The 19,489-nt window shown below is 38.5% G+C and overlaps 1 protein-coding gene across 1 annotated transcript; it reads right to left on the bottom strand.

Annotated features, from left to right (window-relative positions):
• Positions 1 to 780: 780 nt before the first annotated feature.
• LOC119723420 (interleukin-1 receptor accessory protein-like 1-B) lies at positions 781 to 16,907 on the bottom strand. Its single transcript, XM_038194040.1, has 8 exons — positions 16,627 to 16,907; positions 12,146 to 12,320; positions 6,867 to 7,139; positions 4,823 to 5,087; positions 4,043 to 4,191; positions 3,450 to 3,614; positions 3,075 to 3,212; positions 781 to 2,196 (listed from the first exon to the last, which is right to left on the bottom strand). Exons 2-8 carry the CDS (start codon positions 12,297 to 12,299, stop codon positions 1,583 to 1,585), a joined length of 1,758 nt encoding a protein of 585 aa, XP_038049968.1. The 5' UTR covers positions 12,300 to 12,320; positions 16,627 to 16,907; the 3' UTR covers positions 781 to 1,582.
• Positions 16,908 to 19,489: the final 2,582 nt, after the last annotated feature.

Here is a 19,489-nt window from a genome sequence, read left to right as displayed (position 1 = left end):
GTTCAAATAAGATAAGCAAATAGGTTAAAATTCCTGTCAAAAGTGGGTTTCCTTCTTTTTGCAATACCCTGTATAATATTTCAGTCAAAAAATATCCATTTAATTAGTGCACTCCTTTTGTAGCTTTAGCAATCACAAAACAAAACACAAAACCAAAAGAAATTCTTGACTTGACAACTTAAAACAAACAAAACTGAGTTTCCACTAAAACTCACAGGAAAACATAGTTTTCAGTACAATCAGTACAATCTGATACAAATTAAAAAAACACAGAAAATGTACTTTGAGACTTTTCTTAGTAGCATCATGGTAGCATGCAGGAAAAGTATTTGGTAAACACACAAAGTACTACTTTTGTCTTTTACACTTTGTTCTTTTTTGCTATAGTACATTATAAAAACTCCAGCTTAGATTTTCTAAAAAGAATATTAAATCTTTAGTGAGTTTTAACTTCCTACCTCAACAGTCTGTTACATTGCAGCAGTTTGTGATGAAAACTTAAACCACTTGCACAAATTAAAAATGTTTCTATCAAGCAAAATGTTGTTTACAAAAGAAAAGACTTAATTTTATACTTGGCCATTCAGACATGATTGTGATTTGAAATCAGTGCAACCATTTGAAAAAAATATTTGCCAGTTTAGTTTAGAGTTTTTAAGTTAAATCATATGCCCATTCTCAAAAGAATACAGCAAAAGATCACACAACAATGGCATAAATACCGGGAAGGCATGGGGCGCGCCCCCCCCCCCCCTCCCTCCCGTTTCTCCACTCTAAATTTGGAGAAGAAAAAAAAACCTCGGTATTTTTACCAATAGTCTTTATACTGCCCAAAACCATCCCGCCTGGTACTCCTTAGACTGCCCCAATCCACCTCACAACTCTATGGTTTTACTGATTCATCAAGGAATAAGTACAATGTAATACAATGTAATACAATGTATTACAATGCATTTCAAGTGCTAATGGGTCAAACTGTGACCAAACCCAATAACGACCCCTATAGAAGAAGACACCCCTAATGCCCTGTCATCCCAGCAAATAAATATAGTGAAGCTATTGCGACCGTACTCTTATTTTTTAGGAACAGATAATTTCTTTAAAAACATCTTTGGAAGTTTTTAAAGGTAAAAAAGCAAGGCAAAATAAACAGAGTTTTGCAGAAAAAAAATAAAGATTTTTAACAGGCTATAAAGTCATTCTCAGTTTTGAAAAATGAACCCTCAATCCATGAGGAGTTTTCCTAGGAGCCTTCCTGCAACCTTCAAAATCAAACACTGTGCAGGCATCCAATAGCACACTCTTTGTACCTACCAAGTTTCAAGTGGTCTCAAGCCCCATGCAAAGTAATAGTGGCTGTGCTATACCTTTCTCAATCCTTCAAAGACCAACACTGTTGCAGACGTCCAATGGCACATTGTTTGAACTTAGACATTCAAGGCTCATGTAATAGTTGCTGGGCCATGCCTTCCTTAATCCTGCAAAATCCTCACAAAAATAATCCTGGTGGAGTTTTCATCAGGGAGGGTTGTTGGACGAACAAAACAATTCTTCAGACTTCAAAGAATTGGAGAACGGAGCTTCAGAAAACACTCAGCTCTACACTCGACAACCTGCTTATATCAGGGTAGATGTTTGAGCTAGCCAGGATTGTGGGTAAATCTGCATTCCTGGGCGATTCCGGGAAAGAGAGGAGTCCAGTTGTAAGGCCATTGCTTGCGGGCAGTTCCGAAGATGGTTGGTATTGGCTGACGCTTTCTCTGGACGAAATGTGCTGCGGGACTTCAGATGAGACGAGGTTTAAGTCGGATGCCGCGCTGCTTGGGGGCGGGGTTCTAGCTGGAGGGGGCAGTCTCAACAACATTTCCTTGTTGAGCGACTTTTCCGAATACGGAGACCCGATCACGCTCTTGATGATCTTCTGCGCCTTGCTCAGCGGCTGCGACTGCTGCAGACGGTCGTAGTGCAGACACGGCATGGACAGGATCTGCTTCACGAGTGCACCCTGGTCCTCGCCAGCCATCGCCGACGAGATGTCGCGGTAGATGATGGGGATGATTTCACGCTTGTAGTTGCGGACATTGTCCATGGTGTAAACGACGTCGAGGTTGCGATGGGAGGCGAGATAGTCTGGGCTGAAGATGATGACGCAACGGCTGCTGGTTTTTAGGATTTCCAGAATGTCCTCATCAGTATCTGAGTGTCAAAACAAACACTATTTGTAGTTACAAAGTCCTCAGACCATACCTACAACTTAGCCCATGACCTGCGAAATCACGCTTATCTAATCAGAAGTGCAAATTTTGTTCACATCTCTCTTGACTCAAGACTTGAATAGGCAGGAAATTTGAATTTTAAAATATTGATCTCGGTTTCAGAAAGTGCTGTTTTGCTGAACCATTTTGCTGCACACGATACAGTATTTATCAGTACTTACTTTCATCAGAGCTAAATCTAATATTACAGGAAACTTTAACCTTTTTCTTTTTAGTATGATGAATAAAACTGAGGGTGATTGGAGGAAATATGATAGTGCTTTGTTTTTCCATAAGATGGAATTTGCGTCGGGGTGATGCAAGCTCAATATTGGGTTTGTCCCTCACCGACGTATGTTATAAACACCAAATACTTAGAGTTGTCCCGAGTGCTTGCGAGTAAACAAAAAAGGATGCAGTGTACACAGTTTTCATAAAATACATTGCTGAGGGCTTAACCTAATACTGAAAGATAGTGCTAAATGTGGCTTAATGGCATACTCACCGTCAGTGCTGTATGACTCATATTTATATGAATTTGCTCAAACTCAAGTCCAAACTCGAGTCCACTTATTATGACTCGGACACAAATGTAGAGGACTTAGACAGACTTGGACTCTGAATTAGAATCAGACTAGACAGACCCAGACTAAAAGACTTCAACTCAGACTAGAATTTCAAATGAGGTGATCTTGACTTCAAAACTGCTCATTATTCAAAGCCTACACTTCAAACAACTTTAGGTCTCCAAAACAAAATTGGGAAGTAAATGTGCATTATTTTCTCTTAAAAATAAGAAAATAATTTGCTTAAAATTACCTCCACCAGGTAAACAGTCCATTTCCCATGAGACTTTGTAGCCACGTTCTTCCAAGCGTTTGACTAAGCTGATAGCAAAGCTTCGGTCTGTTTCGCTGTTCCAGTCATAAGACAGATACACGTCATAGTCCTTCGACTCTGAAAAAAAAAAAAACATGTCATGGTACAGTTTGAATAACAAAAGATTACATGGGTTTCATGGCCTGATTTAGCCTTACGGGGTATTCCTATATGATAGCACTGCCCGGCTCGCTTCACCAACCAACAACCAGGCCAATGATAAAGTGACAGTCAGTCAGTCAGTTAGTCAGTCTCAGTGAGGTACACGGATGCCAGCCTTCTTTGAGACCAGCAAAAACCTTTGATTTCACTTACCATCTCTTTTGCCGGCAAAGTCTTTCCATCTCAACTTGAAGTCAGTCCGGAAGCGATAGCTGGTCACCAAGACAATGATAGCGACCCCCACAACACAGGCCAATGGGATGGTCAGGTGCTCGTGCCAGTCTTTCGGTTGCACTCGCGGTAGGAGAGTTGGGGGCTCTGAAGACAGGAAGGCATTCAAGAAAAATCAAGTTATTTCTTCTTGCAAGTGTGTTTCGTCTTTAAACTGAAAAGAAGTTCAAAGAACTGTATGAAACTCAATGTTTTGGACAGTATATGCTCTGCCTGTCGTAAGGAGACATGTACGGGCAGGGCATTACTGTCCGAAAATTGAGTTTTCGACACCGGTTCTTTTCAGGACCACACAAACTCCAAACGAGACAAGACCAGCCTAGTAAGCTTGGTCCAAGAGTACACAAAATTTTATTCAATCCAATCAGATGTGAATAACAGCGCATTCTGATTTCAAAGTGAAACAATATCTACTTCTCAAAAGGCAGGTTCCAACCAAAACCGCATCTTTCCATATTTTGAGGCTCCTTTTGGCCCATTACCAGTGACCCCTTGGGTCTAGTAGCCCAACTCACCATAGCTTAACTCCAGAAATTTCTCAGTTTTATCAGTGCAACTACTGTAGACAGTCAACCGGTACGTGCCAAAGGCGTCCTGGCTGATATTGTTGGTCTCAAGCATGAAACCAAACAGAGAGTCGCAGTCGGTGTACTGACACTTTGCCCTGAAAGTTTCGATAAAGTTATGAGTTGACAACCGGTTCTATTTTCGAGAGAACAAAATACGGATATGGAAGTTTCTTTCCTGTCTCTTTATAGTTTTGAAAATTCTGCGTGTACTCCTAAATACCCGTTTCCCCTAAGAGTGATGATGTAATGCAAACTACTGGTACCTAACCATCAGATAATAATAATTTGAACTCATTTTTAATGATAGTTGAGCAGCAAATTAACAAGATTTTAGAGGTAACGGGGTAAGGAGAAATGTCACACTTTGGACCCTTAATTTACAAAAATAACCCATATATGAATACCATTACAATCGGAAGCTGACAATCACTTTCAACCACCATCATACTGTACAATCTTTTGTACTCCCGTTTGAGTTGATTATATTGTTTTATAATTATTAATACTGCTTAATACGGATGTTTATTAGAGGGACCATATGCGTTTACGTGATGAATTACCGACGGAATACTACATCCGTTGATTCCCAGATTAAACATCATTGTGTAAAGATGGCTTTGCATGAAATTATGTCTCGGAAATTCTTTCTGTGATATCCAATCGTGGACAGTCATTTCAGTTGGCCTGTCCGTGATAATCATGGAACCGTGGGTGTCTGTAGCTTACCCATTTTCAGCCATTTTTTCCAGTGGATACTCGGTCTCATTGAAGGTTGTGCCCCCAGTCATCTTATACAAGTCCACATATCCGTACCTCAGATCATCAATGGGGGCGGACTTGTTCACCATTGTCCAACTGCCGTGGCTGTTTCCGCAATCCTGCTTGGGCACCAAGAACTCACAGTAGAAGGTGACGCTGCCTCCGATGTTGGCTGTTGCGTTGCTGCAGCTCTGATGCTGAAGGTCGACGGGTTTTTGCGACGTTGAGCTCTCTGGAAAAGAAACATTCAAGAAAACTCCACTTCAGTTGAAAAAATCTGGGGAAAAAAGAGCACTTCAGAGGTGAATGAGACTTTCTACAGAGTTTTTGAAGTTACAAACCAAGAAATTTAGCTGCGCTGATATGAGGAAAACTGGGAAGTCCCTCAGGCCAAAACAAGTAACCAGGACATAAAGCTGAAATCAGCCAACAGCAATTTTAGTATTCTTACTGTTTTTATGGGCACTATCAGACAATAGGGGGAGCTTTTCCTGGCGGTAAAATTGCCAACATTAAGTGCAAACTTAAAAAAATAATAAAAGGCCACTCCTTAAATAACGGCGCTCATGAAAAAAAAGGTCACTTGTGAAAAAAGGTACTCTTTACCAAATCTTTGGGGGTAAATAACCCCCCCCCCCCCCAACCCTGGCTATGCCACTGCCACAGGCTGGGACTGAAAACTCATGACATTTGTAGAGTGGTGGTTGGTCGGGAAATTTACCCCTTTACCAATAGGCGATACCATCTTCCGGATACCAACAGTAACAAAGTAGAAATATCAAGCAATTTCACAGCTTCAATTCAATCAAAATATGAAGTTTTGAATTGCTGCAACAAGTGAACTTACTCCAATAACCTTAGGTACATATCTGTTTATACCCCCCCCCAAAATGAAACCCCTCTTGTATGAGCAGGATGCACTTCAAATAGGCAACAGGAAATTTTTGGACGTGGCTCACGAACAACAAGTTTAACCACATCAGCAACACATGAAAATAGACCACATTTTAGAAAAAAAATCTACACAATTTCTGATGTGGCTATGTGCGTGTGAACAAAAGAATCGTGCACAATTTCTGGCGTGATTATGTGTGCGTGTGACAGACAGGTTTAACAAATGGGGGAAAATCCCACACCTGCCCCGGCCCAAGCAAACCACCCAAGTCGGCCGATTATTCTGGCATAAAAATCAAAGATAAAGGTGCACAATGGTCTCAACACAAAAGACTGAACAATTTTTACAATGGAAGACCAAAGTCGCTGTCTGCCAACGATAAGCTTTTTTTTTTTTTAAGTTCTGTACCATGTGCAATAACAAAAATTATAAGTTGTGTCAAAAGTCACATAGTACATGTATCTCACAGAAGATCCACGAATGCGGTTGAGATTATTTGCACCGGGCAAGGGTCGTTTGCATGGGTCATATCAAGGGCTTAAAATGACAAGTTTGTATAAATACACTCAACTTGTCAAATTATGCAAACATTTTAGTGGGGCAGATAGGGGAAATATTTGGGGGAATTGTGCCTTTGATGATACAAGCATGGCATTTGGCACACTGTCAGAGTATGACGTGAGAAAGATATTTGGCTATAGGGCCATCGCAGATTTGTCCTTTGTATAGAATAACAAGCAAATTTCAATATGTTCAAAATGGCTGCCATTGCTTGTTATTCTACCTTTATTTTTATTTTTAGTCGGTAGAGATGATTGTTTGAACTGGCCAAACATGGGACTTCCAATTTGATGTTGGTAATTTGATAATCAGTAGCCGAACCAACCACAAAACTACCGGGCTAGTTGGGTCACAGAAAGTACCAAACCCCTAAAATCACTGAAATGTTCAAGCTTCGTTATCACTTTATGCACACACTTCAGAAGATAATGAATTAAACTGCTGCAAACTGTACTAGAATGACCTGAAATATACAAATCAACAAAATTACTGCACTTGACGTTTTGGTCTTAAGCAAGACCTGTCTCAAAAGGCAAAGGCAAAAGGCACACACACCTATGACGATTAAAGTCACCCTCCGCGTGATAGTCGTCTTGCCATCTGATGCCATGCAAGTATAGACCCCTCGGTCTGCCTCATCCAGACTCTTAAATACCAGTGTCTGGTTTCGGTCTCTCAGCTCCACATTCTTGGACAGGTTGAGTGACTGGCCGCCCTTCGTCCACTGGATGTTGCAGAAGTTGCGAGCTCCACAGAGAAGTTCGGTGTACTTGTGCCTGTACCCTAGTTGCTTCAGGTCACTTTCTTCGAAACCCAAGTTTCCGTTATCTATAGGTTAAGAATAAAAAAATTGCCTGTAAAAAAGGACATTCATCATGCAGCAGTATGTATCAACGAATTCTGCATCAGACTTGAGTTGTCCACCACCGTCTAGGAAAGCGCAACATATTTGATCAAACTGCCTAATTTTTGTCGCAAGTCGTCAGAGAGCTGATTTTCACAAATCTTGCGCAATTTCAATCAATATATAGCCAACAAAAAGTCAACATTTTCACACCTGCATATTAACATGTCAGTGATCTACCGGTATTTATTAAAATGTAGAGTAGAAAATGCTCTTTCAGATATATAAATGAAACTAAGAAATGTCAAAAATATCCTTAATACTCATTTTTTTTGCAATGTGGTCACATACTTGTGGTTTTGTGCAAAATTAACATCCGCAAAAGACGGATATTCATGTTTCCTTTATTTCAGAGTAATTTTCTTTCTCTAACATGGGAAAATTTATGAAATTAATAAAAAGGGCCCAGACTTTTAAAATGTCCATTTGGGTTTCAGTGAAACAGTTAAGGCAAGGGGCAAACAAAGACAAACATCATTCAAAAACATGAAATAAAGGATTACATTTGTACGTGTGTCTCAAAAAACCTCGACTGGTAAGAATCCATGCTGATTAGTATAATGGGGGGGGGGGGGTGTTTCGTTCAACGACCCCCCCCCCCCCCCCCCCCCCCCCCCCCCCAGCGTACAAGCCTGATTAGTATAATGGAAAGACAATGATATACAGTTGTTCACTGTTGCATGCAGTCAGAGTACAGTTTATGTGCCAGGGGAGACATACAATGTATTAGTTTCATTTTTCAATTATCTTGACAGATTCTGGCTACAAGCGCATAATTCATGCCTTGGACATGTCATGCTTCATTTGATGGTTCATTTCAGCAAATCATTGAGACAGCTTTCCTGTGCCTGGGAATTATATTAATGGTTGTCTGATAAAAAAAAAAACCTTAAAAAAAACCCAAAAGTGTGTTTTTTTAATTTCAGATAAAATCAAAAGGTGGGCTGATGCAAAAAGTCCACTAGAAACTTGACCATCAAATTTGACGCTTGAAAAGTCAACATAAAAACTCTAAAAAATCAACTCCAAAACTCCAAAAGACAGTTCAAAACTCAAAGAAAGACCTCACCCCAAGGTAAATGTTGCAAAGGATTGTTAGGGCTGTGTCAGCTTCGCGTATCTGATAGTATTTCAATGTCAAAACAACAAAATTCACTAAGTCAATATCCTTGACTTGCATGTACCACATGAAGGGGTTAAAACCACTAATATTATTACACCTGTACAACAGCAGGACAGTCATTTAGAACACCAGAAATACACCACTGACGGAACGGTGTACTTCCTGGTAAATGATGAGTCACCCACTGATGTGTCCAAAAAAGTATGGTCACTTGACATGACAGGATAGCTCAGTTGGTATACAGGGGGGTCACAGGTTCAAATCCAGGGGTCACAGGTTCAAACCCCGGCCACTCCAGTCAATTTCTTTGTTCAATCTTTGGAGAAGTTTGCCCTTTGCGAAAATCGAAATGTTTGACAAAAATAATCCTGGCGCGAAGTGGTTATTAATAAACTGCTATGCCTCCTGCCGCTGTGGTAATCTTGAATACAGACACAGCTGGCTATGGGCTCCATTTTGTAAAGCAGGTAAGGCAGAATATGCTGCTTAGCAACGTTTATGCGCTAAGCATAATTCGGCTGAGTACCAGTGATTATAAGCAATATGCACTGCATGTCATTTTGGCTGGTAACCTGTTTCTGCTAAGAAAATATTTTTGACGCTTAGCAAATTTCTGTGCTTAGCAACTCCCTGAACTTGGACCCTTAATGTTATCTCTGTTGATTGATATGTACCACAGTGAGCATATGCCATACCAAGATTTGACTTTTGATGGATTACCAGACAGCAACCAGATATGGACACCACAGGGGACTGCTAATAAAATTCATTCCATAGTCCATACATCAAAAAAATGCCAACCAACTAATGGTTTTTCCATATATACAAATCCTCAGTCAACACGTATCTAATTTCTTTTTGTGAAATGACAAACTACATTTATACATGTACATTTTGGGGCAGCAAGTTCACTTCAGCTGAATATAACTGGATTTTGTTTTTATAGTTGAATGACCCTGTATTTCTTTTTCTGCTTAATGCAACCTTTCTTCTAGGACAGAAGGTTGGCGTGACAAAGTTCCTTCCTGACTTCACGTATCACACGTGCCGGAATCGACAGGGTAAAAATGGTTCTTTGTACTATTCATGCTACAAACAGGTGTTGGAAGTGTATAGCCCATGTGATGGGAGGTTTTTGAAAGGGACTCATTGAAATACATTTCTGTGTCTTAGTTATCTTCATTTTCAATCTTTGTATTGCAGTTTTATATTTGTATTGGTGTATATTTGGGGTCTTATAACACATGTTTGGGTGACAGAGCAGATGGTTTTATTTAACAACAGTTTCTATTAGCTTTCGTGTTAACAAAAGTTTCTATTAGCTTTCGTGTTATCAAAGGTTTCTATTAGCTTTCGGTTGGCATAATTGCAAGTCCATTGGTCCAACAAGTCAACTTGTCTACTTGTACTTGTATTGTGCCATAAACTACATTACAAGTGCATTTCACGTGTGTAACACTTGTGAAAGTACACACTATATTTAATTGGTTTTTATTTCATGGTCTGCTTTTACTGGTATTGGTTTTAGTTTTGGATAATGTTACCATTTCCAGTGGTTCTTGGACACATTGGAAATCTGACACTGCAGAATTTTTTTAAACAGGACATGCGTTCACACGATTCTTGGACGTTATTTGGAAATCATCTGACATTGCAGGACTGTCTAAAACAGGATTACGCTTCAAAAACTTCTTGGTACAATAAGCAGGAACCCATACAGGAACTTTAGTATTAAAAGTCCCTTCACAAAAGCAGAGTGGCCTTGTATCTCTGTGTGAGAACCCTGTTAAAAGTACTGTTCATTTTCCTGCCTAAACAGGAAAAAGGAGATATACATAGAATTGTTGTTTTGAAACACAATACAGCTTTGGTTGTCATGGTTGTACACACAATGTGCAATCTCTTTTCAAAACTTTTCCCCCTTTCAAAATCTCTGATTATCCAAAATGAATTTCCTTAATGACAGTGGGTGACTCATAATTACTCGGACAATATTTTTCCCCTATTTTTCCCCTATTTTTTTTTAAATGAATAACAACATATCAAATTTTAGTTTGCAAGTAAATGTGTATTGTACGGAAGCGTTATAAATGGGACATAATACAAACTAAAACAAATTGTGAAACATAATTATGAGATGTAAGTCATAATTATGACTTTTTTGGTATTATGTCCCATTAACGCTTCCGTAGTATTGGCTAAATGCATGTACATGTACATTGTAAGACGACGAATGTAAGACAAAATCAATTTAGTGGTTTTTTTTTTTAAATGTAAACACATGATGCATAACACTAAAGACTTATTTATGGACATCAAATTTACCTGCAAAGCTTAATATTTATACGACACGTACATGTGTACTTTTTCTCGCACCACTGAACACATCAGGTCATGTTTTGTACAGAACTGACGTACTGCACGAGGAACTTTTGTTGAGAAACTACGTCATCATGACCATATCCAGAAGACAGACATCGAAAGCGAGATGTAGCCTTGGGTCTCCTTAAAAGAGCACAAAGCTTTGATTTCCCTGGTGAATACACTGTAAGTCTCTTCACAAAAAGCAGAATTGGCCTTGAGTATCTGTATGTGAGCCCAGTCAACAAGAACCATTTTTTGTCCTGCTAAAACAGGAAACAGAGTGGGAATTTGTGGAATGGTTTTTAAGCTCTGGCAGGAGTTTTGTCACTTCGTGGTTGGTCGGTCGGTAAGTCGTCGGTCGGTAGGTCTGTTCCCGGAAAATTGACCAAAAAACGGGCCCCCTAAGTTTCCCATAAAATATAACTACCAATTGACCACAAATTGACCAAATGCAATGCCGTCGTCAATAAATGCACTCTTGGCGAAAGTACTCAGAACATGCTTCTTTGTCTTGATTGATGCAAATGCGCGTCTATTTTGCATATGAAGTGAGATATTCCAGAACTGGGCCAGAGCTTACTGTGCACTTGCGCTCGTTTAAACACAATACAGCTTTGGTTGAACATCCTAAGAAAACTTGAAAATCTATGGGAGTGGCATATATATACATGTATCAATGAGTAGTTAAAGGATTTTGCATAAATGTATGTGTCTCTGTAGTGAGTCTTGTATGGTCGGGAAAAGAACTGGTTCACTTTTACATTTTCAATTTTGTGTCCTTAGGCCAAAAAAAAAAAGTCTCCGGTTTCTGGTATGCGCGCGCGTCGCCGTAGCCATGCGCGTCGGCAAAATGAAAAAGGTTTTTTTTCAATGAAAGATGATGTCTCAAAACCGCCAAACTCACTGGTTTGACTGGAATCCTGCTGCTGCACAATTTTAACATGTTTTTAGATTGGGTTATGGTCGAGAATAAGCTTTATGTGGCCTCTCTGGACTCCCATACATTTGCACTAAGTTTAGTCGGGCACCATTTGCAGTCATCAGCCGACATTTGAAGCAAAAAATCAGGTAAAAAAAAAAAAAAAAGCCGCGTCGCCGCACCACATTTTGGGCAAGCTCCATACCAGAAACCGGAGACTTTTTTTTTTTGGCCTTATTTGGTTCGAAAGTATGTAAATGTGAAAGATACAGTATATAACAATCTGCTCAATTTGCTGACTGCCATGTAGGCCTACTGTACTCAATCAATTTACTACTTCAGCATAAGAATACACAAACACCCCAATTAACCACAAAAACAAACAAACAAACAAACAAACAAACAAACAAATAAATAGATGTATGAGACACTTGAGAAGTTACATAAATATGCACACACACACAAATGGTCTAGCAAAGAAAATTGCATAATGTTAAAATCAGTTCACACAGTTAGTGAAGTACCTCTTTGGTTGTGTAGCTGGCACACGGCAGAGCCCCTCACGGGAGATGTGACAAACACCGTCACGAACGCAGTGACGAGTGCAGTGAGGCTGAGTAGATGTCTAATCTTTGAAGCGGCCATGGTGTGAGGATCTAGATGAGCATTATCAATCATGAAATAATAACGAACTGGTCCCTGAAATAAAGATCACATACATTTTTAATCATTCCTACTACTGTAATGGAGAAAGAAACAGTTGGAAAATGCAAAACAAAAAAGTTAAGAATTATGCTTGGATTGTAGTCAACATAAATGAGCATCTCTTGTATAAATCTGAAGTTGCTCTCAAAAACCTTACAGATACAAGCGAATAACAGATTACAGCAACACAGTACCAGTACACCAACTTGCCAACACTGAACATACTGTCGAGTTGTTTTCCTAAATTCAAAATGATTGAAATTTCACTTTTTTTATTTGCTTCTGAAAAGGCTCAATTTAACGCTTAAAGCCCTCCTCAATCCTCTTAAATCCGCCAGGCAATTTTTGGAGGATTTTGGAGGACTCATGAGGCTGAATGGCCAAAAAAAGTGTCGGTTGATTTTGGTGAACGCTTTGCGTTGAGTTTGTAGGCTATACTCTGCGTTGTTGATGTTCAGCAATGCATAACTGAGCCCTGCAATTATGCTTGATATCATCCGCACTGCTTCTGAATGTCATATGCACTGTCTCAACCCATTAACAGTGATTGTTGGAGGATTTGGAAGGATTGAAGCAATGGTCATCCCTACTTTGAACAAATTCAAGAAATAACGAATAATTTTGGAGGATTGAGGCATAAGGATGGTTCCTAGCCACAAGGGCCTAGGGGATTAAGTTTAATTACCGAAATATTTTTTAAGTTCGTCTGAAATACAAAAAATTTAAAAAAATTAAAGGTAATACACAACATTTGTAAACACCAAAAAACAAATCTACCAAATTATTATGAAATACCTCACTTGACTATTAAGTGAATAATAGTCTTATTAAGTATCCTCTGAAATCATGGCACCTTGTGTGCTGTCATTTTCAAGAAAAGCAGCATTTTTTTTATCAATTTCCAACGATGGTCAACCGACCATCATTGGAAAAAAACTGACTTTTTTCAAATACTGCCCCCAATTTACCATATTTAGCAAGTCCACATATTGTTTGCAATCGGCTGCACATCCGTGAACGGGTGCAAGCCAGCTAGTCTGGTTCCCTGACCTGACAAGTCCCAATGTCTATAAATTGTCCTGTTTCGTCTGAAGTAGGGTCAGGGAACCAGTTTACAAGAACAGCATTTGTTCTCTTGGTTTTTTCCAGCATCTATGAACACAAAACTTTAAACAGGACAGTGTCCCAATATTTGCTATAAAATACTAACCCCCAAATCCATCCATTTCTGAAATTTACATCAAAAGCAAATGTTACCTTTAAGTCTGTGAAATACACAACTTGGAATATGATTAAAATGTTCAGCCGCATTACAAGTCAATCACCACATGCAATATAGCCATGTGGTGAGGCCATGCACGGCCGCCGTTTGAAAATGTCCCATTATGGAAAAAACATGTGTACAGCCCATAGCATCTAAGCTTACACTACCGGGTGAGTCAAAAAAAGCAAAACCCAAATGTCGGGACTATTGTTTTAGTGAAGTTCTACATGTAGCACATTCAAAATCTAGGATATGAAAGCCCAATTCATAAGCTTTCTTTTAGTACAAGAATCATTCAAACCACTCACACACTTTTCAAGTTACAGAATTTTAAACACAAACACCGTTTTAAAGTTCTGTCCACGGATCACAAAAAAAGGTGTGCGTTCTTTCAGCAAAACGAAAACAATTCACACACATCCCTATGTGATTTGTTTTCGTTTTGTTGAAAGAACACTAACCTTCATGTGATCCGTGGACAGAACTTTCAAACGATGGTTGTGTTTAAAATTCCGTTACTTGAAAAGTACATGAGTGATTTGAATGATTCTTGTACTAAAACTAAAAGAAAGCTTTAAATTGGGCTTTCAAGTCCTAGATTTTGAAAGTGCTACATGCAGAACTTCACTAAAACAATGGTCCCGACATTTGGGTTTCGTTTTTTTTTACTCACCCTGTACAACTTACAAGTACCATGAATAATATCATTGATGTTGCTGTTTCACAATGTGCATACCCCTTTCCTGTTTTTCTCTGTGAATGAATATTTATTTAGAAGGAGAGGTGGGTTTTTATAGCAACACTCCAGGAAGCGAAAAAAGAAAAATTATTTCCTCCTCAACACAAGTGTAATTTTTCCCTGAGTTCTATAAATAAATGTGCTTTTAATAGCCAGTTATCAAGGCTGCATTTGAAAGTTGAATTGCATGTGGCCGCTAAGTGATAGTAAGTTGCAACCACTAAACCTGGAGTTTCAATGGGCAATCAATTACACACAAGGAAAATGTTCAATGGGCATCAATTACAAACAAGGAAAATGAGACACTTTATTACTGCAATGTCAGCCTAGCTCTATGGTCAGACTGTGTGTCTATATAAGGTTATTTTAAAAAAAAATTAATTCTATTAGTATTATTTCCAGGATGTATGTAAAATGAAGGATGTTTGTTTTGTTACAGACAAGGATCTCTTCGAGTCTTTTTTACAATTAGTGACTGTTCTCCTTATTGCCTAATTTTCTACACTTTACTCTACTTTTACTCTTGTGGTTGAGGACTAGTGGTAAAAATGTAATCAGTTTTTTTTTTAAGTTTTTAATGTTTAAAGTTAAGTTTTTTGTTGTTCTACTTGTAACAATGTTAATCGTCTTATCTGTTGCCAAGTGTTTGTATCGTAGATTTGATATCCCAGTCTTGAAAACAGATTCGATGGGACTGAGTATTATGCATATTAATTGTTTCTCTTTGTACCTGAAAACATTTTAGGAGAGCCAACAGATAGTGATTTAGTTCACTTTTGGTAATCCTTCAGGGCTGTTATCAATATTGTTTTTGTTTTTATTTAGTCTTTGTAACCCTGGCTTGTTACTCAAAATGTTGTGTTGTATTTTGTGTCTGTATATATGTGTTCTTACCTGAGAAATAATAAATGAAATGAAATGAAACAAAACTTTGGTAACACTTTATAATTCATCCCAAAAATAATAAATAAATAAAACAAAGATGAAAAGCATGAATTAATCTCTCTTTTTTTAGCACATGTCCAACTTTTGGGTTTGGGACCATGCCTATTAATTAAAGTTTCAAACAAATCACTGAAACACACACATTACTACCCCCAGTGCCTAAAAACACCTGACAAATTTACATCAGGAAAAAGTTTCTCAGGGTGGAATGCAAATAGTTTTGATTTCTATTGTACTTTTTCTTTTACTTTTTTTTTTTGTGGGTGGCAAATACTTTCAAATTGTTTGTGTATGGCTGGGGGAGGTGTGGCTTAGAATGCCCAGGTCTGGGAGATTCCCCAGACAGGGGAGATACGCCAGGCCTAACGTGGCGCACTTCGACGGTACCCCCAACTTTTCTCATGCAGTGTTACCAAAGTTTTTTGTTGGCAAATTTCAAATTCATTCAGTTAAATGCCAGTACTTTTACCTTAATAATACATGCTGTTGAACATTTGTGAACAATTTTAGTGTCATGAAATTTAGTCTGAAATTAAGAACCGGTAGCGTCCCGAAATTGGACACAAATTCAGCTGAGTGTTCCCTAATGTGGCAAATGTTCCCTTACCTGAACAAATCTGGGAAAATCACAAGTTAAAATTTTAAGAATTTCTTTAATTAAAGTTGAAAAATTCTGATAAACCATTATATATCTCTACCATGGAGGAATAAAAACACATGTCTCTACTCACATAACCAACTAGAGGCTTGTCAGAAAATCAGTTTTTTTTTATTTTTGGGCGTATTTTTAAACTAGTTAATTACCCCCAAAACATTTCTCTGCTAACTTTGTAACGGGTAGATACATGCAAACTCAATATTTATGAATGGAAATGTTTAGAGCTTGATTAAATTTCAGTCACTGTGAAATTTCAGGTAAAACTTCTTCTCTGGGAAGGCGCCAGAGGTGAGTATTCGAAGTGCGCCATGTCGTAAGGCCGGGGCCGTTAGGGGACATCAATTACCTCAATGAAGGTCATTCACTGTAAAATGTTGAAAAAGACATTAATCTGGGACTGAGAAATATTTCCAAATTTGTCAGAAAAAAATACTTTGAAAATGCACTCGACTCTTAATCATTGACTTTTTTGTGCACAACCAAAAAATCATGAAAATAATGTAGATTTCCCCGTTTCCCCCCAATTTTATACCAATAACAGTAAACTGACGGATGTGAACACAACAATCTATATAGTCGGCATCAATACATGTACGTCACAGAACAAAAACCACACTAACCACAGACTCTACGGACGCAACACAAATTGCAACACACTACGACTACGACTCAGAGTACGAAATGAAATACTTACCGTTCATATCGTTCAGATCCATAGAAATCGACTGTCACTTCTGATGATCATGATGTGATAATATTTTGACGACCAACTTTAAGGGTCGTTTTCACAAATGTCTGGCCCATAAAATCATGTAGGAGAACAACTTTTAGCACGGTGGTCCGCCGATCCTTCCCAAGAAATATGAAGAACTAGGTTAAATCATAGAACAAGGAACAACACAAAGTTATGAAGAATTTCTATTTCATTGAAATCTTCATTGTGTGAATGAAATGAACAAAATTGGGCCATGGTACGACTACGAGGTTCCGGGTGGAACACTCCATTTCTTCATAAGGTAAATCCGAATTGCCACACTTTTTAAATCTTGGGCGAAATAAGAAACAGAATGTAAGTATTACAGTTTATTTCATTTTGATTGATTTTATTAATCATTCACAAACGTTTGTATTCTCCAACCTCTAACAGCTCTTATTATAGAGCAAGAAGTACTTCTTTCGAGTTAGAAAACACCGCTGTCAAATAAATGTTTAAGACCAACAAGTTGCCAAAAAAGGCAGACTGAACTTTTAATGGTCCTTTTCAACAGCGCCCTCAACAGATCAAGAAAGCAATTATTTTTATTTCCTCTGGTCAATGTGTGGCATCCAGAAATAATAATGGTTAATTAATTGGAATGATTCTTTGAACCACCGACATTGTGTTTTGAAAATGTTGACTAATGCTACGGCTGATCATACCTGAGCTTTCTTTGTCTTCGAGTACACTTCTTTTTTTGGCGGCCCTCGTACGGCAAAAGGACGGTGCAAATTGATTTTAGTCCGTTTTTTTCCCCAGACCAAAATATTCTGACAATTTCTGATGTATGTTAAAGCTTTTACCAACCCTTCAATTTTGGAGGCTCCGTCTTCGTGCGGCTCAGAGTCAAGCCCCACAGCAGCCGAAAAGTTTGGAACGCTGAGACATTCGGAAGTCTGCAAACCTCCGAAATAATATAAAAAGAAGTTGTTTTTGCCTTGGGAACATTATCGATACTGATTGTGGGGCGGGAACCTGCCTTCCCCACGAAAACGGGAGTTATTGTCTGGCAGCCAATAATTCGAAATGGTAAAGTATTAAATTAAGAACTAAACATGGACCTATTTTTTTCGGTCAATGTCTCATTCAAAACTATGTCAATTTTGTATTCCTTTAAGAATAGCAATCATTAGAAAAGGATTATAGTTTTCTGGATGAAACTCGAAAATAACACGGGGAGCACATCCTTAAAGATTGGATTCAGGTTTGATCTATGATCGATAAGTCCCTACAATGACAATTTGTTATCTTTTCCTTTCAAGAATAAAAACACACTTTTCTGCAGAATATCATTCAGTATTTCGTTAGAGGGCGCTATTTCATTTTTATGGTAGATATTTTGTTCGCTCGTACCCCCCGCCCTGCAAAGGGCGGGGGTACGAGCGAAACCACACCTTGGTAGTTGGTACGTTCGTCATAAAACGTTTCAGAGTTCCATGGTACGTCGAACTACGGAGCCTAGAGCGAGACCGATCCCAGATACAATCCGGTGGACAGATATCTGGACTTGAATGAGCCATGGAGGAATATGAAATGCAACCCAGGGTGGTCCGGTGCTGCAAATGAAATATGATGATTTGTCATGCACAACTTCATCATGAGAAACTTCTACCCAGCCTCAAAGTCCGTCAAAGAGAAACTATATTTCACCCTGGTTAGGCCCCTCCTTGAATATGGGAGTACTGCTTGGAACCCATATGCCACCAAAAACATCTCTTCACTTGAAAGAGTCCAGAGGCGAGCTGCACGTTTCGTCTGCAAGGATTTTTCAAGAAGAAGCAGCGTAACTCAGATGTTGGCTACCTTGGGCTGGACATCACTTGAAGAGAGGAGGGAATTAAACCAACTAGTATTTTTGTACAACAACATAGTAAACATTCAACCAGATGCACTGCAACCGAAAAGTAACAGACAAAGGAGGGGGAACAACTGCCAATTTAATGAAATCACCGCAAGAACCAATGTCTATACATGCAATCGTTCCCACCAAGAACTGTCAGAAAATGGAACAAATTACCCCAAGATGTCATCAATGCCCCAAACCACAATCAATTCAAATCATTGATTTAGTTAATTATGCCACTCTCCAAGCCTCTTAGTTATACTTCCTCGAGGAGTTCTGAAGAGGATAACCACCAAGTACCAAGTACCAAGTACAAATTTCCCCATTTAAAATGCAAACAGGTTTTTTTTGTGTGAGATACTACATGACTTTTGACAGTAGACACGAAACCAGTAGTTCGTCATTATTGCACATGGTACCTGTACAACAGAACTTTAAAAAAAGAAAGCTTAACACCGGATCAGAGTCACATTTCTTTTTAAACAGATTCTGTATCGATTGGTACAGGTGGTTTGAGTCTCAAGTGAAGTATGCAATTCGGGGGGTGTTTTTTTTTTTTGGGGGGGGGACCCTGTATATAACTTTTTTGTATATAAGTGTTTTCTTCATTTGTGTTAAGTACTATTTAAAAATTCAATTCACTTTATGTCAGTGTGAGGGATGCCTTTGTTTTACCTCTTGAGATCAGGAAATTATGGCTTACACTAATTAATTTTAATGATACTTTAAACTACCTTAAATATGGGGGCAAATGGATATTTTATAGCAAGAAAGGAAAATTTAAAATTCTCAGACCAAAGAAGACAGTCTAGTTGATGATAGCATGGAATACATTTTTGTTTAATTGGATGGTTGATAATTGCTCGTATTATGAAGATATTGTAATTATATTTTTATAAAAGTACTAAACAATTTTTGCCTTTTCACTGTGTTTGTTTTGCTAATGTCATGCAGTAA

This window comes from Patiria miniata, unplaced genomic scaffold, assembly GCF_015706575.1.
Source record: "Patiria miniata isolate m_02_andy unplaced genomic scaffold, ASM1570657v1 HiC_scaffold_17, whole genome shotgun sequence".
NCBI classification, from domain to species: Eukaryota; Metazoa; Echinodermata; class Asteroidea; order Valvatida; family Asterinidae; genus Patiria; species Patiria miniata.
This window is presented reverse-complemented; position numbering and strand designations above follow the sequence as displayed.

Bases quoted from the DNA above. Each gene is read 5' to 3' on its own strand.
- LOC119723420 (XM_038194040.1), bottom strand. From the start codon at position 12,299: ATGATTGATAATGCTCATCTAGATCCTCACACCATGGCCGCTTCAAAG. The intron at 5,088-6,866 runs GTGTGTGTGCCT...TTTCTTTTCCAG, and splicing joins GGTGACTTTAATCGTCATAG to AGAGCTCAACGTCGCAAAAA. The intron at 3,615-4,042 runs GTGAGTTGGGCT...TCCTGTCTTCAG, and splicing joins ATTTCTGGAGTTAAGCTATG to AGCCCCCAACTCTCCTACCG.